This window comes from Rhinopithecus roxellana, chromosome 8 (genome assembly GCF_007565055.1).
Source record: "Rhinopithecus roxellana isolate Shanxi Qingling chromosome 8, ASM756505v1, whole genome shotgun sequence".
In the NCBI taxonomy this organism is placed as follows: domain Eukaryota; kingdom Metazoa; phylum Chordata; class Mammalia; order Primates; family Cercopithecidae; genus Rhinopithecus; species Rhinopithecus roxellana.
The window spans coordinates 133,574,230-133,601,861 of NC_044556.1; the positions used below are offsets into that span (position 1 = coordinate 133,574,230).

At 36.1% G+C, this 27,632-nt stretch overlaps 1 protein-coding gene across 9 annotated transcripts in view; it reads left to right on the forward strand.

Moving 5' to 3' along the window:
* Positions 1 to 27,632, forward strand: part of SMG7 (SMG7 nonsense mediated mRNA decay factor) — an 88,238-nt gene that overhangs the window by 43,416 nt on the left and 17,190 nt on the right. For all 9 annotated transcript variants that reach the window (XM_030936435.1, XM_010368942.2, XM_030936430.1 and 6 more), the window contains 10 exons: positions 43 to 160; positions 1,866 to 1,998; positions 11,124 to 11,295; positions 12,490 to 12,561; positions 13,413 to 13,563; positions 13,923 to 14,058; positions 17,658 to 17,820; positions 18,162 to 18,318; positions 21,657 to 21,727; positions 22,951 to 23,011. In XM_030936435.1, the coding sequence (XP_030792295.1) occupies positions 43 to 160; positions 1,866 to 1,998; positions 11,124 to 11,295; positions 12,490 to 12,561; positions 13,413 to 13,563; positions 13,923 to 14,058; positions 17,658 to 17,820; positions 18,162 to 18,318; positions 21,657 to 21,727; positions 22,951 to 23,011 (1,234 nt within the window). The remainder of the gene's footprint in view (positions 1 to 42; positions 161 to 1,865; positions 1,999 to 11,123; positions 11,296 to 12,489; positions 12,562 to 13,412; positions 13,564 to 13,922; positions 14,059 to 17,657; positions 17,821 to 18,161; positions 18,319 to 21,656; positions 21,728 to 22,950; positions 23,012 to 27,632) is intronic.

The following is a 27,632-nucleotide window of genomic DNA, read 5'->3' on the forward strand; positions in this document are numbered from 1 at the left end:
GGTTTATCTATCTACTCTTATGTTTTTGTTTTTGTTACTCAGATTCTAAGCTGGGTCCAGCTGAAGTCTGGACATCCAGGCAGGCTCTGCAGGACCTGTACCAGAAAATGCTAGTTACTGATTTGGAATACGCTTTAGACAAGAAAGTAGAACAGGATCTGTAAGTATTACCTATCATTTGGGAAGTCCCTGTAAGATCAAGAATTTCACCAAGACTTTAAAACAGTTTGGTTGGTTATTTTTCCATCTGTTGCAGAATAAGCTTTTTCAATGGAAAGAAATTCTAGTATTTTTGATATTTGGCCATTGATATTATTTCAAGTACAGTCTTTGGAGGTAAGAAGAGAAATGTTTAGAGTTGAATCCTGTTAAGGTCATTAGGGCAGCTCTTTTAGGGCCTGTCCAAAAAAGCAAATATATCTATTTCAAATACTGAGAGTGTTTGGATTGTCTGTGGTCAGTCTTATAACTAAGCCCTGATTTAAAAAAAAAAATTCAAGAGTAGGCTTTAGAAAAATCTTTCTTTGGTAAACATGATTCTGTAATTTCTCTGTCAGGAAAATGTATTTGCATTGTAAGAAAAGTTCCTCCTTTTAATTAAATAAATTGGTAGTATTTCCCACCCCCTGCCGCCCCCAGTAAAATGAAAGATTTTGTGTGTTTAGACTTTTCCACTTGCTCTTTCTATGAGGGGCACATTGGCAGATAACCAGATTCCCAAGTGAGTAATTGTCTTTTGTGGAAGGCTTTGCCTTATAAATCGGAACAGGGACATTAGCCTGATAGAAATTTGAAAATCAGTTAAGAGTACTTTGTCTACTAATGTCCATTACCCTAAATTTTGGTGAAGATTAGTTTTTTCTATCATTTACATCTGTCTTAGATACTTTATATTTTTAGGAAGTCTAGTAATACAGCTAAATCATGACCATCAAAATCCTTATCCTGTGATGTTAGAGTCAAGGATAAGATGTCATCAGAAATGCTGAGGGAAGTGATTGTCCTCCCAAATCATTAAAAAACCTAGTGCTCTAGAAGCTCAGAAACTGATGTTGATAGAGAATTAGGTACTTTCCAGATAGGTTGTAAACCTCCTATCTGTGTTTGTTTCCTTTAATCAGGCCAGTAATGTCTTCCCTTTTTTCTAGTTTTTTATTCCCCACTATGGTTTCCAGGTTAGAGAGTGACTGTATTCGTCATAACTGGACTTAAACTGATGCCATATATAACTAGATTAATGAAAAGCATTTTATAACAGGATTTTGGTATGCCATATTTCAGCATTATATTGTTTCTTATTTTAAATAACCAAATTTGAAATGTGGCTTGTATTTCAACCTCTTAATGTTAATCACAAGAGAAATAAGCAAAACTGTTAAATAGCAGTGAAACTGAACGTTCTGGGAAATAACTTTTGGGGAAGTAAGAGATATGGCTTACTATTTACAGCCCCCCGCCCCGCCCCCATATACATGTCACTTGTTAGGGTATGGTCCATCACATTTGGCACTATATGTAGAAATTTGTTAATACCTTATTTTTACTTTGATCTTGCCACCATTGTTCTGATTTTCTACCGGGATTCCTAAATAAACTCTAGTAGTTCTAAAAGATTAATAGCTGAAGCCACAATCTGATTATTCGAACATTTGGTAAGTGTTTACTAAGGTCAGTTGGATTCTACTGCATGTCTAGTCCTGTTCAAAGGGAAGCATAAAGTTATTTAAATAAATGAATAACTTTAATGCAGGTTTACTGTCTAGTGTGGTATAATTATAACAGACAGTTCTTTCTTGTTCTCAGGGGGACCAGTGTCTGCCCAGTGAGTCACTGCTATACCAAATAGAATTACATTTTGTTTTCAGCTGGAATCACGCCTTTAAGAATCAGATCACAACACTACAAGGCCAGGCAAAGAATCGAGCAAATCCGAATCGAAGTGAAGTTCAGGCAAACCTTTCTCTGTTCCTAGAGGCAGCTAGTGGCTTCTATACCCAGGTGAGTTCTGCATTGTATACCAGTTTTCTTACTATTAGTGGCATATATTCTGCTCTTTGTACACGTCTTAATGCATGTAAACAATTCTTGTAACCACTATGTGGGCCATCCAGGGATTGATCCACCTATAAGCTTTTCTTTTTTGGAGACAGAATCTCACTTTGTCACCCCAGGCTGGAGTGCAGTGGTGCCATCATGGGTTCCTGTAGCCTCAACCTCCCTGGCTTAAGTGATGCTCTCACCTCACCCTTCCCCAGTAGCTGGGATGAAGGTGCACACCAACACACCTGACTAATTTTTGTATTTTTTGTAGCGATGGAGTCTCACTATGTTGCCCGTGTTAGTCTTGAATTCCTGGGCTCAAGTAATCTGCCTACCAAAGTGCTGGGATTACATACCTGAGTCATTGTGCCCAGCCTGTAATCTTAATGCAAATGTCCATAAGACCTTTAAAAAAAAAAAAAAAAAGCTGTGCTTTTAAAAAGGTTGATGTTTAGCTTAAAGATTGGGAGTTTAACTGTATGAATAGAAAAGGGATATAATTGAGCACAAAGCCTTAGTGAAACAGTGGAAGTAGTCAGTTACAAGTGGTATTAGAGGAAATGTGAATTTGTGGATATAGCTATAGTCATTAAAATAATAGCTATGTCGTGTCAGATAAGAAATAGTCAAAATTTGTAATATCAAGTGAGTTTTTGAATAGTGTTATTTATACAATGGAATTTATCTGGATTTTGAGATGTTATTCAACTAAGAAGTAAACTAAGAAGTAGAGTAGCGTTTCCTCTGTTTGAATAATAAGCTGTTATTCATTGTCCCCAGAGATTTTTTTTTTTTTCCTTAGTCACGTCCTGATAGAACTTCTAAATCAGGCAAGGTAAAAGAATAAATCTTATTTTTGACCATGGAATTTTCTTTAAGCAACATCTGTTAGAAAATTACCATTTCATCCATTTGTAATAGCATTTGTAATTAACAAAATTTTTGTATATAAATTAGTATCTTTATAACGAATGTTAAGACAGGGTTTCGAGAATCTTGCTCTGAAAGAAATGTTTGGCCAGTTCTCACTATAGTACTTCTTGACCATTGCTGCCTACATTTTGGCTTCATTTTGATTTTATCATCTCTTTGAATGAAGAAAAAAGAATCTCTGTTGGGTGTAGTGGCTCAGGCCTGTAATCACAACACTTTGGGAAGCCGAAGTGGGAGGATCACTTGAGCCCAGGAGTTTAAGCGGGTTGTGATGGTGCCTGCCTGTAATCCCAGCTACTCCAGAGGCTGAGGCAGGAGGATCACCTGAGCCCAGGCTGCAGTGAACTGTGATTGTGCCACTGTACTCCAGCCAGAGCAACAGAGCAAGACCTATCTCAAAAAAAAAAAGAATCCCTGTGTTGGAACAATTCAAATAACTGTCATTTCTGAGATTATTTCTGTTTTACTTAGACTAAAACATTCATCACAGTTCTTTTTTTTTGAAAGAACTCAAGTATGGTTCTTAGTCTCAAAATTTATTTTTGAATTTATGCCAACTTTTAGCAGCAACTAAAAAGTTGATACTTTTGGAGAGATCGGGATGCCTCTGGAGAGAGGCACTGGTCCTTAAAGCAGATGTTAAAGATTAATTCATTTTACAAGTAGCTGTCAAAAGGCTACTCTTTGTAAGGCACAATACTAGATGCTGAGGATATGGGGGGAAATTAGAATCTTTACCTTCAAAGAAATATGTAGACTAAATGAAAAGATGGATACATTAATAGGTATGTTTGTTTTCTTTTATGATTGTAAAAATAATGCATACCAATTTCAAGAAATTTGTGAATTACACAAAGTCCCAAAAAGTTCATTAATCCTCCCATTCTGGATAAATTACCAGTTTAATATATACTCTTCTTGTATTTTTGTTCTTTTTTGCATATTTAAGACCACACTATATATCCATTTTTGTATCTGTTTTATAAACATAATGTAAGCTTTTCCTTGTTAACAGTTTGATGAGCATTTTTGTGTATAAAGCATTTTCTCTAATATTGTATTATTTCCTGAAGACCAGTTGTTCAAATTGAAATCATTAGAAAGTTTAAAGTGAAATTTAAATACTGTTGACACCATTTTGTTGTTTTCCCAAAAGGTCATCATTTATAACATTTTTCACTAGTTTCTTTTGTTGTCCTTTCATTTTATTTAGAGTTGTTTGAAGTACAGAAGTTACCAGGATTGTTTTTTTTTTTTTTTTTTGCAATACCTTTTCCTTTGTCCATAGATAGTGCATATTTAATAATGAGGGAAATAATCACACTTAAGGAAACAGGTATTATAATTCAAATCTTAACATTTGGAAACAACACCAATGTTCTACAAGAGAATAATAGTTAAATTATGGCATAACTGTAGAATAGAAACATGAAACGATTATAGATTGGTATTTATCAAGATTTTATAAGATGAAAAGATTGTTTTGTTATTATTAAGTGAAAATCATATAAAATTATATATATATAATTTGATTCTACATGTTAATTGAGTAGTCTCAGTTCAGTGGGATATTAACGAAAATGGTAACAGTTTTTTCAGTCACTGCTTTCAACTGTCCTCTGTTGGATTCCCAGATTCCCATCATTTCTTGGACAGATTCTGTAACATGCTGGTTGCTTTCCATTTTTGAAGCATAATTCAGTTTTAAAACCTTAGTTTTGTTTCTGATTCAAATCTCATTTCCTTCCCCCATGAATAGAAGCTAGAACTGGGAACATGACTAAAGTAGGGGGAGTAGGAAGGAGGTGGTGCAGCTGGCTCTGGTGGGGGGGAGGGGGAAGGCATCCACCTTCTGCAGTACATTTTTATAATAGCCATTATACAGATTGGTTTGTCATCTTGAAAAATGATTCCTAATCTTTTTTCGTTACATGACATACATGTGATATATTCCCAAGGGTTTAACTAGACATTGGTAAGTCAAAACAGATCTGTAAGGAAGTAAAGAAAGAATCATCATTTTTATTGAGGGTGTATGGTATTTGTAAAAACATTTTATAAGCAGGGGAATAATAAAATCATTTAAATGTCTCAAAAATTGTTTTTTAAAGGTAAAATATGGATACTCTTTGAAATTAATTTTTAAAAATTTTTCTAATAAGCATTGATTCTTCCTGACTCCATTCCACAGGCAGTGGTTGAGCAATTATGATAATTGTAGAATAAGCATCAATAAACTTCTTTATTTTCACATTATGATATCAGTTAACAACATTAATAGGACTCTTCACTTGTTTTTTTTTTTGAGACAAGAGTCTTGTTCTGTTGCCCAGGCTGGAGGCTGGAGTGCAGTGGCGTGGTCTTTGCCACTGGAGTGCAGTGGCGCTCACTGCAACCTCCGCCTCCTGATTTCAAGCGATTCTTCTGCCTCAGCCTCCCTAGTAGCTGGAATTACAGGTGTGCACCATCACATCCAGCTAATTTTTGTGTTTTTAGTAGAGAGGGGCTTTTGCCATGTTGGCCAGGCTGGTCTCAAACTTCTGACCTCAAGTGATCCACCCACCTTTGCCTTCCTAAGTGTTGGGATTACAGGCGTGAGCCACTGCACCTGGCCTCACTTGCATTTTTATATTGTCTTTAATCACTAATTGAAACAGATAATGGTGTTAATAATATTCCACTAATCAATCTTGATTACATGTAGTGCATATTTAGCACCAGATTGAGAAAGTAGACAAATTCCAGATTGTTGTATGGCCTCATAAGACTAAGATGAGTTTTGAGTTTTAATTTTAAGTGTAGTTGTAGACTGGACATGGTGGCTCATTCCTGTAATCCTGACACTGGGAAGCTGAGGTGGGAGGATCACTTGAGACCAGCCTGGGTAACATGGTGAGAACCCATTCTACAAAGAATCTAAAAATCAACCAGGCATGGTGGTGCACACCTGTAGTACCAGCCACTCCAGGAAGCTGAGGCAGGAGGATGACTTGAGCCCGGGAGGCTGAGGTTGCAGTGAGCCATGTTTGTGCCACTTCACTCCAGCCTGGGCAACAGAGTGAGACCCTGTCTTTAAAAAAAAAAAAAAAAAAGGAGTTGCAAGTCATTGGAGAGTAAGCAAAGGAAGAACATGATCAGATTTGCAATTTTAAATGATAACCCTGGATAACGGGGTCAGATATGGAAGCTAGCTGTGGAAATTAACTCTGTTAACTCCTATTGGCCATACTTGGATTAGATGGACTGGATTGAATTTCTGGAATCAGAGTAAAGGAGGAGTCAAAGCAGATACAGTTATCAGTGTGAGCAGCTAGTTGAATGGTTGTACCATTTACTGAGATGGAAAACACTAGGGGGAAAGTAGCTTTTTCCCTGTTAAAGTAGATGCCTGTTTGACATCCAAGTAGAGATGTGAAATAAGCAATTGAATAAACAAGGTTGGAGCCCAGTGGAAACATCATAAAATCATAAAAATTTTTTGATTATAGTAAAGAACATTGACTTAGGTGGTAACAGATTTAGCACAGGAGGAGCCACCATTGCAATCGAGAAAATGAGAGAGAGAAGGTGCGTTGGAAGCCAAGAGAAAAACATCTGAATAAGGAAGGGGGTCATCCGCCCTGTTGAGTGCTGCTGAGAATTAAAGATTTAAAGTGACCAATTAGATTTGACAACATCGAAGTCATTGATGAACTTAATGAATACCGTATTTCTTCATTTCTAAAACTTTTTTTCATATTTTAACATATATGAAATAGAGATAACTTTATAACAGATGACAAGTGACCATGTAACTTGTGGTTTTTTTCTCAATATTATATAAGATAATGGTTCATCTTACAATTTATGGTGTCTTTGTATTGATGAAATGTAACTTCAGCAAAGTGTTGGGGATAGAAATCTGATTGGAGTGGATTGAGAAGAGACTAGTACTTGGTTACACGCAGTAACATTTTCTGTGAAGATAGGTTTTAGGTTTTTTTTTTTTTTTTTTTTAGAGACACGCTCACTCTACTGTTTTGGCTGAGTGCAGTGCTTGATCATAGCTCACAGAAGCCTCAGACTTCTTGGCTCAAGTGATCCTCTCCCACCTCAGCCTCCCAAATACCTAGGACTGCAGGTGCATACCAGCTACTTGTATTTTATTTTTGTAGAATGGAGTCTCACTATGTTACCCAGGCTGGTTTAGTTTTAACTTCTTAGCTACCATATTGTTAACCAGTTTAAAGCATGGGGCTTAAAGCAGAACCAAATTTCTGGTCAAAGTAAAGACATACCATTCTGCTGTAGGTTGTTTTTATTTTTATTTTTATTTTTATTTTTATTTTTTTTATTTTTTTATTTTTTTGAGATGGAGTCTTGCTCTGTCACCCAGGCTGGAGTGCAGTGGCCGGATCTCAGCTCACTGCAAGCTCCGCCTCCCGGGTTTACGCCATTCTCCTGCCTCAGCCTCCCGAGTAGCTGGGACTACAGGCACCCGCCACCTCGCCCGGCTAGTTTTTTTTTTTTTTTTTTGTATTTTTTTAGTAGAGACTGGGTTTCACCGTGTTAGCCAGGATGGTTTCGATCTCCTGACCTCGTGATGCGCCCGTCTCGGCCTCCCAACGTGCTGGGATTACAGGCTTGAGCCACCGCTCCCGGCCTGTAGGTTGTTTTTAAACATCAAAGAACAGAACAGTAGCCTTTATTCTAAGAAAATAGAAACCAAAAAGAAAGTATAATCACTGAGTTTCCGTATTAGTTTAAAAGGTAATATTCTATACCTTCATAATAAATCTTTCATTCTTGTCATGGAATAAAGAGCTGAGGAGACACGGAATAGTGTAAAAATTTCTTGATAAATAGGAACCCAGAAGCTGTTCTAGTACTGCTCTAGGGCTAATTGTGACTATTTGGACAAGTCACTACCTCTGTGGCGCTTAGCTTCCTGATTGCAAAAAAGAGAGTTGACAAATGCTTGTAAGTTCATTTTCCAGTTTTATAGTTCCATGATTATGATTTGGGAAGAACTAGAGGAATTAATTCTTCAGCTACAGCCTTAGGAATATCTCCCAGTCAATACTTCTGTACAATGAAGTAACTAAGTTGTTATCAGACTGAGGAAACTACTACAAAGTAATGTACATCAGGGTCAACCTATATGAAGGTAGGACATTGTTTTGTTCAACTTATGAAACATCTTTTTCTCTTCTTTAGTTCCATCGTGTTACTGCCTCTAAACCAACTAGAGCTCTCTTTCCCAGAATCTTTGAGCCAGTAGGAGCTTTTCTGTCTGATATCACCGCGTAAACTCTTGGGCTCAGGCAGAAATTTTATTGCAAGACATTCTACGTGATGTTCCAACTATAATTTTGTTTATTTTTTGTGATCTTTCTTTTTTGTTTTTGCTAGATGTGCAGCCTTGCCTAGTTTTCCAGTCTGTTTTCTGATTATCTATTGAAGTCAGTTCTTTAACCCTCGCATGTTTCTTAGTTATCCACTTTTGTTTTTTTTTTTTCACAATATATATGTGTGTGTGTGTGTGTATATATAGAGAGAGATATATATAGTTCCTACGCTGTACCTTGTGCTTTTTCTATTTCTTAACCCATCCCATTCAGGACATTAACTTATTTACCCTATTTTTTTATTTATTAATTTTATTTTATTTTTAATTTTATTTTATTTATTTTTTAAGACGGGGTCTCTGTCACCCAGGTTGGAGTGTGTTGTATATCATAGCTCACTGCGGTCTGGAACTTCTGGGCTTAAGTGATCCTCCCGCCTCAGCCTTCCAAAGTACTGGGACTATAGCACTGCATGCCACCACACCTGGCTCATTTTTTATTTCACTTTATTTTCATTTTTATATTCATTCATTTATTTATTTTGTAGAGACAGATTCTTGCTTTGCTGCCCAGGCTGGTCTTGAACTTCTGACCTCAAGTGATTCTTCTGCCTTGGCCTCCCAAAGTGCTCGGATTACAGGCATGAGCTACTATGCCTGGCCTTGTTTACCCAATTTTATGTTAGTGAATGTCTTGCCCGTTACAAATGTGGAAATATGGAGTAAATTTCCATGCCCAGTGAGAAAGGGTGCACAAAATTTGTTTAGTTATGGAGGTGATTTTTATCTTAGTAAAAAGGTGACATGCTTCAAATCATTCTGAGTTGAGCCCTTAGGGTGTCTTATTTTGTGTTTTGAATTCTGCACATGCTAGAAAGAGTGGTGGTAGAATCAAAATGTTTCTGATTCTGTAACCTTTGTCCAGTCGCTTGATTATTTCTGCTTTCACATCCTCATCTGAAAAAAAATTGAGCTTTATACCTATGTGTACTATGTTGCTACTAGTTTATCGCAAGGATAAAGTGAGACAAATTTATCAGATAACCTAGGGAAATATGTTATAAATGTGGAATATTATGTTCGTTATGTTGTGTATCATGTTGTCTTTCCTTCTCTCCTTTCCCCTCTCCCTCGCTCCCCTCTTCTCTTTTTGTACCTGACTTGCCCATTTAGCTACAGGCTCTTTGAGGAAACATATTTTCTTATTTATCTTTGTATCTTTCTTGTTTACCGGGGCGGGGGGGGGGGGGCGGGCGGGGGGGGGTGTCTGATACACTAGCACATACTTGGATAAATATAATAATATTTGAATGACTATATTTGTAAGCAAATATTTGAATAACTGTGAAGTAAATATTCTTCACAGTGTGAAGAACTGTGTGCAGGCCAAGAAATAAACCCTTGGCAAGCAAAGTGAGAGGAGAAAAGCCTTTCAATGAAGGAAACTGAAAAGGAGTGGTTGAAAAGATACAGAGAGCTAGAACAGCTCAGTAATCCACCATAAGATCAGATGTTTTAAGTGCAGCAAAGAGGTCCGATAAGATAATGTCTGAAAAATATCCATTGTATTTGGCTATTAGGTAACCAATTGTCTGATAGTAGTTTCAGTAGAGTGGTAATGGATGGTTGGGTGAGAGGAGGGAGAGGGGTTGTGTGGAAGCCAGATCATAATAGATGAAGGAGTAAATAGAAATTGAGACAGCAGACATGAAAAGTGTGGACTCCTTTAAAGGCATTTGGTTGAGAAGAGGAAGAGACATTAGAAGGTTGCTATAAAGTTAAGAGGAGAGTGTTTTCGCTCTGTTTTGTTTTTTGTTCTTGTTTTTTTCTGTGGGAGACATTTAGTGTGTGTAGGCCATAGGAAAGAAGCATGAGAAGCTGAAAGTAGATGAAAGAATAGAGAGATTGGAGATCGACAGGAGCCAGAAAAGAATGTAGTGATAGGCACACACAGGCAGAAGAGTTAGCTCTGACTAGGAAGAAGAGCCCCTCATACTTTAAGAACAGAGAAGAGAGTAGGTAGGAATGGATAATACAGTAAAGATCTATACTACCATCAGATTTGTTGTATATGCAAAGACATGTGAATTGGCATATAGCTTAAGAAAATGAATTGCAAGAAATACCTAAAGTCTGACAAATACCTTGGCTTGCATTTAAGTAATATTTGTAACCCAATATTTAATAATTTTTGTGTTTCTGAGAGTAGTAGTTTTCCTTGCTTGCTGAATGTGTCTGAAAATCCTATCCAGTTAAATAATCTTTTTTTAAGATGCTGCTCTATGCACATCCTAGATTGCTGTAATACTTGAGAATTCAAAAGGTATGATTTATAATGAATGATACTAGTTATCCTATGAAAGTTTGCCGTATAATTTTTTTCTTTTTTTTTTTAGACAGAGTCTCCCTGCGTTGCCGAGGCTGGATTGTGGTGGCATAGTCTCGGCTCACTGCAACTTCCACCTCCTGGGTTCAAGCTATTTTTGTGCCTCAGCCTCCCCTGTAGCTGAGACTACAGCTGCTCACCACCATGCCCGGCTGATTTTTTTTTTTTTGTATTTTTAGTACAGACAGGGTTTCACCGTATTGGCCAGGTTGGTCTCAAACTCCTGACCTCAAGTGATCCACCTGCCTTGACCTCCCAAAGTGCTGGGATTACAGGCGTGAGCCACCGTGCCAGGCCTGAATGATTACCATATAATTTTCATGCAGTTTTTTTTTTTCAAATTTCAGCAGTATGTGATACTGGGTACACATCTTACAGTTTATAAACTTTGCTTTTAGAGCACTTGTGACTTATTACTAAATTTTGTTTTTTTTTCAGTTATTACAAGAACTGTGTACAGTATTTAATGTAGATTTACCATGCCGTGTGAAGTCTTCCCAATTGGGAATTATCAGCAATAAACAGACGCATACCAGCGCCATAGTGAAGCCACAGTCTAGCTCCTGTTCCTATATCTGCCAGCACTGCCTCGTCCACCTTGGAGACATTGGTGAGCCTTTGCTGTGAAGGAATTGATAATACATTTGTCCTTTTCTTTGGAATAGTCATAGAAAGAAACTCTTTTTCCTTTAAACTGAGCATACACACACAATTTAGATTGTCATAAGAAGAAACTATAAAATGTATTCTAAGGAACTTAAAATTTCTCAATATTGTTGTGATTGGCAGAGCATCTTGAAGAAAGTAACTTTCATATTAAGATTTAAATTTTATTCCGACTATGTAATTTATGTAGGCAAATAATAAACAGCAAAAATGTAATCAAAGCTTAATTTTTAGAAGTGGTGCCATAATACTTTCTAAATTAAATGTACTCTTTTGGAATAAATGAGTTTTATAAATTACTCCTTCTGAAGCGAAATTGCCTTCTTTCTTTCTTACCAGTGGACTAAAAGTTGATTTTTAATTTTGCTTCCTTTCTAAAGTTTAATTTGTATTTCTATTATATGTATTTTATCTGAGAATATTATGTAACTTTATTCTTGTTCATTCCTTTAAGTTGATCTAGAAAGGTTGTAAAACAAATTAACTATAGGATTATGTTTTGCTTATCCTCAAATAACAAAGAATGGAGAACATTACAGCTTTTAAGTTTGAAATTTTAGATTTCTTAATATTATAAATCAGTGGTTCCATGAGGAGGTCACATCAGAGTAAGCAATGAATTTGGCAGGGAGATTCATTGATACTGTGTTTAGGTTGTTTTGCTTTAAATACATTCTTTGCACACACATACTTAATATTGCGATAGGAATGAGGCATTTTTCAAAATCACTTTATATAATATTGAAAAATACATAATTTTCAGATCATATTGTATAGTGTATTTTGTTTTGTTTTGTTTTTAAGTGCCATATAACTCACCCCTTCTTGTGGGCCAGCTCCAGGTCACCAGCATAGTCCATAGTGGGAGCTGGTGATGCATGACACTGGAGGACCTGAAAATGGGGTCTAGGTAAGCTTTAAAATTGGTTACATGCTGAATGTCCCAAATAAGGAAGGTTGATGGACACTTCACACATAATCCTATAGTTAATTTGTTTTAAAGTATTTTCTGTCTTAATTTTAAATTAACTTTAATGTCTTTATTATCTTTGGAACTTAAAACTATGGCTGTTTTGGAAATACTACCCTACTGTTTGTTTTTTGGGTTTTTTAAAACTAATTTTCTTCTTCTTCTTAGCTCGATACAGAAACCAGACCAGCCAGGCAGAGTCCTACTATAGGCATGCAGCTCAGCTTGTCCCCTCCAACGGTGAGTGGGCCTGTCAACCTGAGATTAACAGTGACACTTTGTTCTGTATAACAATGTGGCAGATTACTCAGGGCTCACCTTTGAAGTTTTATGAAAGCAATAAATGTTGAGTTTTGTTATTGTCATTTTTTTCCATTTAACTGTACATTCCATATAAACTAAAATGAATTTTTTTTTTTTTACAAGTAAGGTGACTTTTATTGTCAGTAAAGCAATATAGATAGATTCTCCTAATGTGATCTGATATTGTTTCTACAACTCTGGCTTCCTTAATTGCTTATAGAACAATTATTTCTCTAGATACCACCATTTCCCCCCACAGAAAAACAATCTATTACAATACTGAAAGGTAATCTTTTAATGGCCCCAAACTAGACATTAGCAGTAGTTCTTGAGTTAAATAAATTACAGCAGATATTTAATGATTTAAATCATTCTAACTAAGACATTGAAATTCCTTTAGATTCTAGAAAGAGTCTAAAGCAGGGATGGCGGTCTGACCGCACTACTTGTTTCATATTTGTCTATGGCTGCTTTCACACTACAGTGGCAGAGTTGAGTGGTTGTGATAGAGACCCTTTGGCCTACAAAGCTGAAATTATTTACAATCTAGTCCTTTCTGAAGCCGCTCTCTACCCTAATAGTGACTGTTTCACCTGTATATGATAGTGTGTACCATCGCTGAAGTGTGCTGTTATACCTTATGCTGGTTTGCAATGAGGCAGTCATATTTACCTTATAAAAATACTCCCCATTATTTATTTGAGTATTTAAACACTGATCATTTGTATTCTTATAGCAAGACTTTGTCATGCTTGGGGTTACTCCAGAATCTTAACTTTCTCCTGTAGGTCAGCCTTATAATCAGTTGGCTATCTTAGCTTCTTCCAAAGGAGACCATCTGACCACAATTTTCTACTACTGCAGAAGCATTGCTGTGAAGTTCCCTTTCCCAGCTGCCTCCACTAATCTGCAAAAAGCACTTTCTAAAGCACTGGAAAGGTAGGGTTGATTTTTTTTTTTTTCCAAGAGGACTTTGTAACCTGGAGCCTTAATTCTTCATAATTTGGTTTACAGAAAATAACGGCCTATGCTTCTCTTATTTCTAAACATAGATTTGTCATAATTTGTGTATAGTCACTGAATTTCATCCAATCAATATCTGATTCAGTCCCAGTAAAAGAGTACACAGGCTGTTAATACTGACTCATCTTGAGTGTGTTGCAGTTGAAAAATCAGTCAAATACGGAATTCTCTTTTGTGTATCAAGTAATAACTTGTTTTAGCAAGCCAGTGCCTCCTTAAGGAGTTGTAGCCATTTTGCTGCTTAAGATTCATGGAATTTTTTTCTTTCATTTCAGCCGAGATGAGGTGAAAACCAAGTGGGGTGTTTCTGACTTCATCAAGGCCTTTATTAAATTCCACGGTCATGTGTACCTGAGTAAGAGCTTGGAAAAGTTGAGCCCTCTTCGAGAAAAATTGGAAGAACAGTTTAAGGTTAGGTTTCAGAAATAGAGAATTTTTGTCTTGTCTAAATCAGGTAGCATAAGATTTGGAGGAAACTGACTCCCAGTTTTTGTAGTTACTTAACTGTGTGAACTCTTGGTAAAAATTATATTTGAAGTATGTGGAATCTTTGCATATATCATCCCTTCAATTTAAACTGAGGTACAGTCTGTATAAACAAATATAGCAGTGTTTTCACTTGAGTAGCTGCCGTTTGACAAAAATTATCAAAGTGGAAAAAAGTAAATAACTCCTCAGTTTTGAAACTACTCCTACTTTTGATGGTTTGTGTGTTCTTAGATATGATTATGTTACCTACTTTATAGATATTGGCCTTCTCCAAACCAAGTTCATTATTTTTACTGTGCTTGCCTTCATCAGGATTGTGGTAGTTTGAATGAAAAGAATGAGAGTTTCATTTAACAGAGATATAGTTTACTAATTTGAAGAGAGAACATTAACCTTCGTTCTATTTATGTATGTATAAATGATCTTTTATTAGTATGTTAAGATATTAGCAGTTTAAATGTATAATGCATAAAATAAGGAGAAAGTCAAAAGTATTAACTGTTTTTCAGTTCATTCAATAAATATTTGACTATTCATCAGTCACTGTTTTAGGCACTGGATTAAACAGTAAATGACAATTTCAAAGAACATTTTATATTTTTTGGTTATTTCTAAGTATCTATATACTTGGGTAATTGTGTGTAACTGCTTCATAGTATTTCTGTAAGTTCTCTAAGAGTCAGACATTTTAAGAGATTGTAGAACTCGGACAGTTAAGGTGTAACTTAGCCAAAAAGAGTCAATACAAAGTAGTTTTTACAGGTAGTCATTTTTTGGTTGATACTTTCTATGTGCAAGATATTATAATAGATAATTATAAATAGCAATAGTTTGTTTTGTTTTAAAATATACTTAGCCTGTGACATATGATTTATAGGATTGGGTGTGTGAAAAGAACAGCTAACTTTGTCAGTCCTAGGCTGTACAGCCTGGAAAAGAACAAACAAATCTAAATAGTTTTCATAGTAAGAATTCAGACATGTGAAGGATTATTTGAAAAGAACGTATCTGTATCTTTCCTGAGGTCAAAACTAAAATCTTAAATTTTAAGTTGAAATGTATAGGGGGCTGACCGTGGGATGTTGTGGATTCCCCATTTTGGAGAGCTTAGGAGTCAGATTGACAGCCATCTTTCTTGGGTTATTTAAGTGCAGCCCAACTAAATTAGGGGATTGGACTAGAAAACTTCTTGAGATTGCTTCCAGCTCTGGTTCTGTGAAATACTCTCTAAATTGGTGGTGGTGGGTGGTCCCTACCTTAATGAGATCTTCACTAAGTAAGTTATTCTAGTCTAGAAACCTAGTAAGTTTTGCATTTGGTTCAGCCTCAAACACTAACACTCTCTTTGCATATATATTTCTGTATGTGAAGTTCTGGTGAGTGTGGGTGGGCAGTTGCTAAAATATACTTTGAAGTATCATTCCAGCACTCTAAAGTTAAACATAGTGTGAGGCAGATCTGTTTGAAAGCTTACCCAGTGTTGAACTAGAACATTGCTGGAGTGAAATTTTAACATAGTGGAGTAAAATTTCCAAAGTATTTCTAAAGCATATGTAGATAATTAGTGTCATCAACATGTATGCTTCAGTGTTTCTAACAACCTTTAGCTACTAAGCAGAAATGTTTACCAAGTTGAGGTCCACTAAGGGATTTAAGGCCTGGGATCTAGGAATTGAGATGTAATACATTTTCTGTAAGTTAAATGTAGGCTGTTTGTTAATGGTATTTAGTTCAGTATATTTCTCAACTGTAGTTGAAAGTTTGAGTAGCAAAAATCTTATCAGTTCTAATCTGATTTTATTCCTTGGAAGACTCTCTACAATACAATCTAAATTTTAGAAAATTACTACTGAATAACTTCAACCTTATTTCTGAATGGATAGGTTGTTCATTCACTAAGTGTTTATTGAGTACCTGCTATGTACCATGCACTTTTCTAGGCTTTTAGAGATATGGGGGAAAACAGGACAAAGTCTGGACCTTCGTGAACTTACATTATCATTTGTTAGTACTAGGGTGTGTTCATATTCATTAATACTTCTGTGCATACACTAGAAAATTCTTTAATGGGCTGTGACCCTCTTCAGTAGGATATTGCCTTCTAAAATTAATGCCAGTGGATTTATAGATACAGGAAATACATTACCATATTAGGCTTGTAAGAAACTGCTTTTTGAGAAATACAACTACATATTCTCATTCTATGCTGGTATTATTTGAATAAACGCCAGCTTATTTAGAAGGCTAGTTGTAGAAATTGAAGAAGAAAGTTTGTGGGAAAGTTCTAGAGAAGAGACAAGATTTCAGGAAATTTTGAGGAGAGATTAATGCTTGATGTCTTTGGAAAAGGGCTAACCATTCTAGACATATACAATGAAATGGCACATTGCAAGAAGACTGACAGTTGTGATAGAGTTCACATAGAACGGAATTGTATTCTCTAATGATAATGTAAAAGACTTCCCTCTTAGAATCATAGAGCTTACTATGGCTATTTCAGGTTCTTTAACTATGTAAATAAAAACAAAAATCTCAGAGTAGTCTGGGCAGAGACAGCTGTAAGTTTCTGACATGGTAGGATCTCCTGTCACTGCTGGTAGAACTGTAAGTAAAGATTATCTGTTTTCCACCATAATGCTAGTGATGATGAATCCCTGCTTTCTGCAAAAATTTTCCCTGGGGATAGAGGAAGACTGGCTATGGCTAAAGTAGAGGATGAAACTAGGAACTTCTGTTAGAAAAGTAGTTTTAGCTGCAGGTAAAACAATTGCAGATATTAAAGTGGAAGGGTAATTCCATTGAGACACCACCTGAGAGCATCTGGGTGATTGTTTATAATGCTGGCTAACAGATCACTGTGAACAGAGTTATTAGAGGGTAAATGAAATTTGATGATCACACATATACTTCTCTAAGAGGGGAAGATACCAGTTGATGATTTGTAGAAGTACCTATAATACATCCTAATGTTGTTTTAGTATGTCATTTATCCTGTGTTCCAGAATATGTACTTGCTATGCCTTGTTTACAAAATAAGTTTTAATGTATCAAGCCTTTGAAAGAGTAAATTTTATGACAAATCTAGGAAGTCATGCTTTATGTACTAGGAATTCAAAAAATTATTTTTTGAGTCTGTTGCTTTCTAGTCATTGGTCCCAATTTAATATTTTAATATGTGTACATCTTGTATAAAACAATTTCTAAAGGATTAAGATGTATAAATTTATGGATGAACACTCAGGACTTTTCTCAGGTCATATTAAAAAATACATAGTTTCCTAGGGGAAAAAAGTTTGACAAACAACTCTGTAGTGTCTAGATTAATTCATTTCAAGACAAAAAGTCAGTTTGGGAAATAATTAGACCCAATCAAAATACTGGGATTGAGGGCAGAACCATTTACTCATCTGTAATTGTATTACACATGGTGGTTCTAAATGCAGACTACCAGTTTTAATTATTGTGTCAAAGATGCTTCCTGTTCTTGATAATATGTGCAGTACGTCTGTCTTCTTTTACAGAGGCTGCTATTCCAAAAAGCTTTCAACTCTCAGCAGTTAGTTCATGTCACTGTCATTAACCTGTTTCAACTTCATCACCTTCGTGACTTTAGCAATGAAACTGAGCAGCACAGTTATAGCCAAGATGAGCAGCTATGTTGGACACAGTTGCTGGCCCTCTTTAGTGAGTATTGAATTACTTAACATGTGCCATCTTTTTTGAAAAGCATCATCTTAGGCATTTCATCAATGTAGCAAAGCACAGTGACATAAAAAAGCATAGTGTATTTCTTACACTGAATCAGGAGTTCATAGTAACTTTCATCCCCAAGTTCTATCCTTTTATCTGCTGATACTCCTTCATCAAGTTGTATGTATAACATTTGTAATATGGGAAAGAAAGTGTCTTTTTAGAAAGAAGCTGTAAGTGTTAAACAGAATATAGTAGAAGGCACATAATATTTTAATTTGAACTGGCACAGTTTCATATTTCTTATATTTTTTGAATACATTTCTTTCTTCAAGTGTCTTTTCTTGGCATCCTGTGCAAGTGTCCTCTACAGAATGAGTCTCAGGAGGAGTCCTACAATGCCTATCCTCTTCCAGCAGTCAAGGTCTCCATGGACTGGCTAAGACTCAGACCCAGGGTCTTTCAGGAGGCAGTGGTGGATGAAAGACAGTAGTAAGTATTTTTAGAATTTCATGTTAACTTGTGTGCTTTGTTTGATATCCATAAATATGTAAAAACTGCCTTCTAAAATACAACATTTGAACAGTGGAAGACTGTATTTTCTGCTGACTCTCGGGAAATTGAACTGAAGGCCTCTTTGTATGCTTTTCATTTGTTTATTCGAATTCTTCATTTGAGGCTTAGTCTTAAGGATTTGTGACTCCCTGTGCATTCCCTTGTTCTCAGTTGCTGTCCTGGGGAAAAGTCGTTTTTCACATTTCAAAGTGAACTTGAAGTAAAACCAGTTTGTTTCTTACCTATTACAGTATTCCCCAATTTTTTGTTTGAGTTGAAGGGAAGAGATTTTTATTTCTTCCATTTTTTTCTATACATCAACTATTTGATGTTGCCTTACAGTAACATTCAATTTGAGTAATGTTTATTTGAAGCATAAAGATTCAAAGTTATTTTGATTCTCACTATTTTCTCTGTCATCTCTACTCACAGAAATTCTGACAGCTCTTAGGAACCATTATTTTACAATGACAAATGAAAACTTTCAGTGTACCTTTGATTATAGAAATAAATACTTCCAAGGTCACTTGGCACCAAATAGGTAGTTTCTCCCTTGCGTATTTTGATGGTATATTTAAGGAGAATCTCTTTGAAAGTTTTGCTTTGTGGCCCAGCATGTATGTTGACTAAGGTCACAACTTAGAAAATGCCTTTTTTAAGCCACATTTAAGACACTGTGGGCCAGGCACTGTGGCTCATGCCTGTAATCCCAGCACTTGAGGAGGCTGAGGTAGGCGGATCACTTGAGGTCAGGAGTTTGAGACCAGCCTGACCAACATGGTGAAACCCCATCTCTTTCACTTTTTAGTAAAAGAGTATCTTTATACAAAGGATTTTTTTTGTATTTTTATACAAAAGATATTAGCTGGGCATTGTGGCGTATGCCTGTAATCGCACCACTTCGGAAGGCTGAGACAGGAAAATTGCTTGAACCCGGGAAGCGGAGGTTGCGGTAAGCTGAGATCATGCCACTATACTCCAGCCTGGACTACCAAGTGAGACTCTGTCTAAAAAAAAAAGGACCTTATGGTCTCTCTGCTTCATAATTGTCTTTTCTCTCATGTAGCTATAAGCTCTTTCCATGATATATTGACATAATCATGAATAGAGTTTAGGAACATAGCACAGCCTACTATATACATCTCCTTTAATGTTAGCATAGGTTTTAGTAATACAGATTTTCAAACATTGCTTCCTTGCACAAAATTTTTGTTTCTTAACTAGGCTATACAGTTTTTCTACTCTTGTATACTCTAGAACTCAAACTTATGTTTAATTCAACATATTATATCAGTAATGTTATGAAAGAAGAACTGCATGTTTTACCATTTGCTTATAGAGTTTTTATGAGTAGGGATTGTTACTTTCATTGTGTTTTGTTTTTTCTTGTTGTTGTTCCTGTACAGTGATCCTTTTGGCCCATTCCGTATATTCCCATTTCTTTTCATGACAAAAGATGTTCAGCCAGAAGGAATAGCTTTATTGGCAAACACTTTTTCCCTCCCATTTTTTTTCTGTCATTTACTGTTTCCTCTTCCTCCTATGAGATTTACCAAAATCTTTAGAATTATGCCCTTGCAGGTGTTTCCTTCTATCTTAACTTATGTTAGTACTCATTTTAAAGACTAGCATGGGATATCTCTTTAAAACTGAAGATTTTCCTTATATGTCTCATACATTAAAGTTATAATGTTCATTTATATCTTTTAAGTAATGGAAAAACAATGACTTTTGTGAACTTAGAATTGTATATATATTCAAATAATATTCAGTTTCTTATATCTGAACCTTCACAATTTCTAGAATTTACTTTCCCTTGTACTTTTTTGAGAACATACTCTCTTCAGCTAATGAATACATGGAATAGTGATTTTCCTTTGTGGAAAATAGTTATAGGGTAAAGCAGTATATCATTAGGTCATCCACTCATGTGCTTTTTCTACAGTGTTTTCTTGAGAGCTTATGTTGCATGAAAACATTGTACCAGTATAATATTCTTTTTTAGATTACTGACCTTTTTTCCAGCTATCTCTTATAATCTGTTATATCTCCAAAGGTTTGTAGCAGACTATTATTCTTCAGTATTTGTTTATATATGGTATATATTTGTTGATATTTTTAAAGTAGCATATTCCCATATTTCAGAGTGTACAACTGTCCCAAATAGTTGTTAACTTGCAGTTTTCCATAGTGTGATTATTTACATCCAGTTTCTCTATCCTGGGCACTTCACCTCATGCTTTTCTTTTTCTTTTTCTTTTTTTGATAAAAATTGGTTGATATATATTCAAAGGTAAGCTTCATATTAAGGAGAATGTGATTAGATACATGAGTCTACTGTAGGAAAATCAAAGTAATTGTTTCCAGGCCAAAACCAAATTATTTTAAGCTAATTATTTTAACCAAATAATTTTAAGCAACATGGCTACTTCCACCCATCACATCTATTCCTCACCCCAGCAAATGAACATTCAAACTACTTGGATTTGTCTCACTTCAAAAGTTTTGCCCTGTCATATATATTACATTAGATTTATAAATTGCTCTTATGTTTGAAAGATAACAGAGATTTTGATACAAATGTTTATATGTAAAGTGATATTTATAAATCTATATCCATAATGGAAACTTTAACATACCTGACTCAGGAACCAAGGACACAGTTAACAAATACATATATAGAACTTACTTCTGAATAGTGGAAAGAATATGTTCTAATATTTCATGTGTAAGCTTTCACAAAATTTGTGTATTAGGAAACAGAGTTTAGAGTTCAGGCTGTTGTTAAAATGTGGACTTTTTGTACCATGAAAAAAGAGGCGTTATTGCCTTGAACAGGGAATGTGATTTGTGTGGTATAACCATACCTTATCATAGATTAAAGAACTAACAGCGGATTCCGCAACTCATAATGTATGTGAAAACTCTATAAAAACATAGTATGTTGTTCCTTTGCTCAGAATTTTCTCAGCCTATTTCAGTTTTCCATGTTTAAAACTGACATTATTTTCACTGTTTGTTGAATTAGGAGCATAGAAAATGATCTACAGTAGTAGTAGGTCTCTGTCGTGGAAATTTGTCCCTTTTGTTGTATCTTTATCACTATCTAGTGTATCTTTGAAAATACATTTTTAAAAATTATACAGCCTTTGAAATGCTGAAATAAGGGAAAAATACATAAAGTACAGGACCCGTAGATACCATTTTCATGGCTTATTAGTGTTCTGGTTTCTCTTATATAAAAATAAAGTCTGAACTGTTTCTTTAATTTACAGCATTTGGCCCTGGTTGATTTCTCTTCTGAATAGTTTCCATCCGCATGAAGAGGACCTCTCAAGTACTAGTGGTAAGGGCTACCCTAACCTTGTGTTGTTTATGTGGTTCTCCATCATCAATGGTGTGCTTAAGGCCAGAGAAAAAGAGGTTTTTGGTGATGAATGATTGATTTTAAATTCAGTATCTCAGAAGTGACTGTGAACTCTACAGTAAGAGGTTTTTGGTGATGAATGATTGATTTTACATTCAGTATCTCAGAAGTGACTGTGAACTCTACAGTAAGTGGGTGGAAGTAGATAATGTTCTCCCAGTTCTTCTGGCATCTTAATAGCATCATTCAAATAGGAGTTCAGAGAGTGTAATACCTTCAGATTCTTTCTGTCTTTCCTTCCTCCTCATTCTTACTATTAAAAAAAAAGCAATTAATGTGAACATTGCTCTGTCAGAGTAATACTTACTCATCATAGAAAATTTAGTACAAACAGAACACAAATCTCCCATACAGAGATACCTTTTACTAGTCACGATAGTGTATCTTCTTTGGGCCTTTTTCTTACATGTACACACACACACACACACAGGAAATGATTCATATCAAATAAAGTTTTGTGCCTGATTTTGAAATTTAGTATTATATTGTTAGCATTTTATTGTGTCATTAAGCATTTCGAAAACATGACTTTTACTGGCTTCATAATATTCCATCTTACGGAAGTGTTATAATCCGTTTACGTGCTTTCCGTTGCTTTACAATTTTCCCCATTGTAAATAATGCTGCACTGAACAACCTCTGGCTTGGCTTCTTTCTGACTTTTTTTTTTCTAATCCGTGCTCTTCAGGCATTAATTTGCACATAAATCACCTGAATCTTTTTAAAGTACAGTTTATGATTCAGTAGTTTTGAATTAGTGCCCAAGATTCTGCATTTCTTGCAAGCTCTCAGATCATGTCAGTGTTATTCAGTACTTTCAGTAAAAAGAGACAGGTAATCTAAACATTGGGATTGCTGGATCCAAAACTATGAATTTTTAAGACTGCTGATTTTTTAAAAAGCCATTCTCCTCAGCATTGAGTATTAAGGGAGTATTAGGGGAATGTCTTTGTCCTAAAGATAACATGCAGAGTTTTGACAGGTGAGTTATTTTCATCAGGATTACTATAAAGAAGAGCAGAGAACTATAAGCATTATAATTTCTTTCTGCATGTTAATTTTTAAAAAAATTTTAGTGAACAGTATTCTACCAAACAACATTTTAATTAAAATGTTTGCGAATTTTGATTTTGACCCTTTAGCGACACCACTTCCAGAGGAGTTTGAATTACAAGGATTCTTGGCATTGAGACCTTCTTTCAGGTAGGTGATAGCTGAAGTACCTTTATCATTGCCAGTAATTGCAGTATTAAAATTAACAGGGAATTGGGCTTGGATGTAGAGGAACCTTTAATCTTCCCAGCTGTGTGTTATTTTTGTAACAGCAACTAATAGTGAAAGTTTGTTGTGAATTGGATTTGTGTATGTCACGCTTTCAATTCCTGTATAATAAAAATTAAAATGTAACCTTTCCACCTGTGCCCTTGATCCTATCCCTTCTCACCTCCCTAAGAACCTTGCCCCATCTGTTATCCTCTCTGCATTGTATTTCCAGTGTCTTGTCTTTCTTTCCTTTCTTTTTTTAACAACTAATTCCCTTTAGCCTAGTAACATTTAAGTGTGCCCCATTCTTTTAAAAAGATAAAATGAATTTACATCCGCCTGTCTTCCTACGTTGTCTTATCCTTTCATCATCAAACTTCTTAAAAAGAGTAGTGTGCACTTTGGGAGGTGGAGGCAGGTGTATCATGAGGTCAGGAGATGGAGACCATTCTGGCTAACCTGGCGAAACCCTGTCTCTACTAAAAATACAAAAAAAATTAGCCGGGCATGGTAGCTGGCACCTATAGTCCCAGCTACCCAGGAGGCTGAGGCAGGAGAATCGCTTGAACCTGGGAGGCAGAGGTCGCAGTGAGCTGAGATCACGCCACTGCACTCCAGCCTGGGTGACAGAGCGAGACTCTGTCTCAAAAAAGAAGAAAAAGAATAGTGTGGGCCAACCTGACTGACGTCATTTCAGCTCCCAATCATTTTCAGCCTACTGCGGTTTAAACTATCAGTGCCTTCTAGATACCAAAATCCAGTGACTATAATCTTTATCCTATTGAATTTTCTTCAGCATTGAGTCCGTTGATTTCCTTCCTTCATGAAACCTTTTTCCTTAGCTCTCTGATAACTATTTTTCCCACCCTTAGCACTCAGTCTTTTTCACTATTTCTTTTCAACTACATGTCTCTGAATGTTGTTGTTTTCCAGGATTATCTTCTTGCCCTTTCCTTCCCACTTTCTACATTCACCCTGTTGATCAAATCCATCCCTATGTCTCTTGAATGGTATGTCCCAAATTTTCAGCTCTGACTTCTCTTGAAGTTTGGATGCATATTCTAACAATCTAACCTCCCTTATGCATTTTAAACTTTAACATGACCAAAAATTGAGCTTATATTTTCCGATTTGGTCAGCCAAAAAGCAATCTTCTTTTTATATTTTCAGTCTGTGCCTGTGGCATTACCCATCTATATGACCAAGCTAAAAATCTGAAAAATCCTTGTTTCCATTTGTCTTTCTCACCAAGCCTTTATAATTCTGCGTCTGAAATGGTTCTTAGGTTCAACTCTTTCCACTTATTTCCCCATACATAGTTCAGGCTTTTATCACCAGTTTACCTGAAGTATAAAAACCTCCCTAAGTATAGTTCCTCTCCTCCTATAGTCTGTTTCTGCACTGCCTCTACAATTACAGTTTTTAAGTATGGAAATAGTGATGTCGCATGACTAATATTTTTATTTATTTATTTATTTACTTTTATTATACTTTAAGTTCTAGGGTACATGTGCACAATGTGCAGGTTTGTTACATATGTATACATGTGCCATGTTAGTGTGCTGCACCCATTAACTCGTCATTTACATTAGGTATATCTCCTAATGCTATCCTTCCCCCCTCACCCCTCCCCACAATAGGCCCCGGTGTGTGATGATCCCCTTCCTGTGTCCAAGTGATCTCATTGTTCAATTCCCACCTATGAGTGAGAACATACAGTGTTTGGTTTTCTGTTCTTGCGATAATTTGCTGAGAATGATGGTTTCCAGCTGCATCCATGTCCCTACAAAGGACGCAAACTCATCCTTTTTTGTGGCTGGCTGCATAGTATTCCATGGTGTATATGTGCCACATTTTCTTAATCCAGTCTGTCACTGATGGACATTTGGGTTGATTCCAAGTCTTTGCTATTGTGAATAGTGCCGCATGTGTCTTTATAGCAGCATGACTTATAATCCTTTCGGTATATCCCCAGTAATGGGATGGCTGGGTCAAATGGTATTTTTAGTTCTAGATCCTCGAGGAATCGCCACACTGTTTTCCACAATGGTTGAACTAGTTTACAGTCCCACCAACAGTGTGAAAGTGTTCCTATTTCTCCACATCCTCTCCAGCACCTGTTGTTTCCTGATTTTTTAATGATTGCCATTCTAACTGGTGTGACATGGTATCTCATTGTGGTTTTGATTTGCATTTCTCTGGTGGCGAGTGATGATGAGCATTTTTTCATGTGTCTGTTGGCTGTATGAATGTCTTCTTTTGAGAAGTGTCTGTTCATATCCTTTGCCCACTTTTTCATGGGGTTGTTTTTTTCTTGTAAATTTGATTCAGTTCTAGATATTAGCCCTTTGTCAGATGAGTAGATTGCAAAAATTTTCTCCCATTCTGTAGGTTGCCTTTTCACTCTGATGGTAGTTTCTTTTGCTGTGCAGAAGCCCTTTAGTTTAATTGGATACCATTGGTCAATTTTGACTTTTGTTGCCATTGCTTTTGGTGTTTTAGACATGAAGTCCTTGCCCATGCCTATGTCCTGAATGGTATTACCTAGCTTTTCTTCTAGGGTTTTTATGGTTTTAGGTCTAACATTTAAGTCTAATCCATCTTGAATTAATTTTCGTATAAGGAGTAAGGAAAGAATCCAGTTTCAGCTTTCTACTTATGGCTAGCCGATTTTCCCAGCACCATTTATTAAATAGGGAATCCTTTCCCATTTCTTGTTTTTGTCAGGTTTGTGAAAGATCAGATGGCTGTAGATGTGTGGTATTATTTCTGAGGGTTCTGTTCTGTTCCTTTGGTCTATATCTCTGTTTTGGTTACTATAGCCTTGTAGCATAGTTTGAAGTCAGGTAGTGTGATGCCTCCAGCTTTGTTCTTTTGGCTTAGGATTTTCTTGGCAGGGCGGGGTCTTTTTTGGTTCCATATGAACTTTAAAGCAGTTTTTTCTAATTCTGTGAAGGAAGTCATTGGTAGCTTAATGGGGATGGCATTGAATCTATAAATTACCTTGGGCAGTATGGCCATTTTCACAATATTGATTCTTCCTATCCATGAGCATGGTATGTTCTTCCATTTGTTTGTGTCCTCTTTTATTTCACTGAGCAGTGGTTTGTAGTTCTCCTTGAAGAGGTCCTTTACATCCCTTAGGTATTTTATTCTCTTTGAAGCTATTGTGAATGGGAGTTCATTCATGGTTTGGCTCTCTGTTTGTCTGTTACTGATGTATAAGAATGCTTGTGATTTTTGCACATTGATTTTGTATCCTTAGACTTTGCTGAAGTTGCTTATCAGCCATAGGAGATGTTAGGCTGAGATGATGGGGTTTTCTAAATATACAATCATGTCATCTGCAAACAGAGACAATTTGACTTCTTCTTTTCCTAACTGAATACCTTTCATTTCTTTCTCCTGCCTGATTGCCCTAGCCAGAACTTCCAACACTATGTTGAATAGGAGCGGTGAGAGAGGGCATCCCTGTCTTGTGCCAGTTTTCAAAGGGAGTGCTTTCAGTTTTTGCCCATTCAGTATGATATTGGCTGTGGGTTTGTCATAAATAACTCTTATTATTTTGAGATATGTTCCATCAATACCGAATTTATTGAGAGTTTTTAGCGTGAAGGGCTGTTGAATTTTGTCACAGGCCTTTTCTGCATCTGTTGAGATAATCATGTGGTTTTTGTCTTTGGTTCTGTTTATATGCTGGATTACGTTTATTGATTTGCATATGTTGAACCAGCCTTGCATCCCAGGGATGAAGCCCACTTGATCATGGTGCATAAGCTTTTTGATGTGCTGCTGGATTCGATTTGCCAGTATTTTATTGAGGATTTTTGCATCGATGTTCATCAGGGATATTGGTCTAAAATTCTCTTTTTTTGTTGTATCTCTGTCAGGCTTTAGTATCAGGATGATGTTGGCCTTGTAAAATGAGTTAGGGAGGATTCCCTCTTTTTCTATTGATTGGAATAGTTTCAGAAGGAATGGTACCAACTCCTCCTTGTACCTCTGGTAGAATTCGGCTTTGAATCCGTCTGGTCCTGGACGTTTTTTGGTTGATAGGCTATTAATTATTGCCTCAATTTCAGAGCCTGCTGTTGGTCTATTCCGGGATTCAACTTCTTGCTGGTTTAGTCTTGGGATAGTGTAAGGAAATTATCCATTTCTTCTAGGTTTTCTAGTTTATTTGCGTAGAGGTGTTTATAGTATTCTCTGATGGTAGTTTGTATTTCTGTGGGGTCAGTGGTGATATCCCCTTTATCATTTTTTATTGCGTCTATTTGATTCTTCTCTCCTTTATTAGTCTTGCTAGCAGTCTATCAATTTTGTTGATCTTTTCAGAAAACCAACTCCTGGATTCATGGTTTTTTTGGAGGGTTTTTTGTGTCTCTATCTCCTTCATTTCCTCTCTGATCTTAGTTATTTCTTGCCTTCTGCTAGCTTTTGAATGTGTTTGCTCTTGCTTCTCTAGTTCTTTTAATTGTGATGTTAGGGTGTCAATTTTAGATCTTTCCTGCTTTCTCTTGTGGGCATTTAGTGCTATAAATTTCCCTCTACACACTGCTTT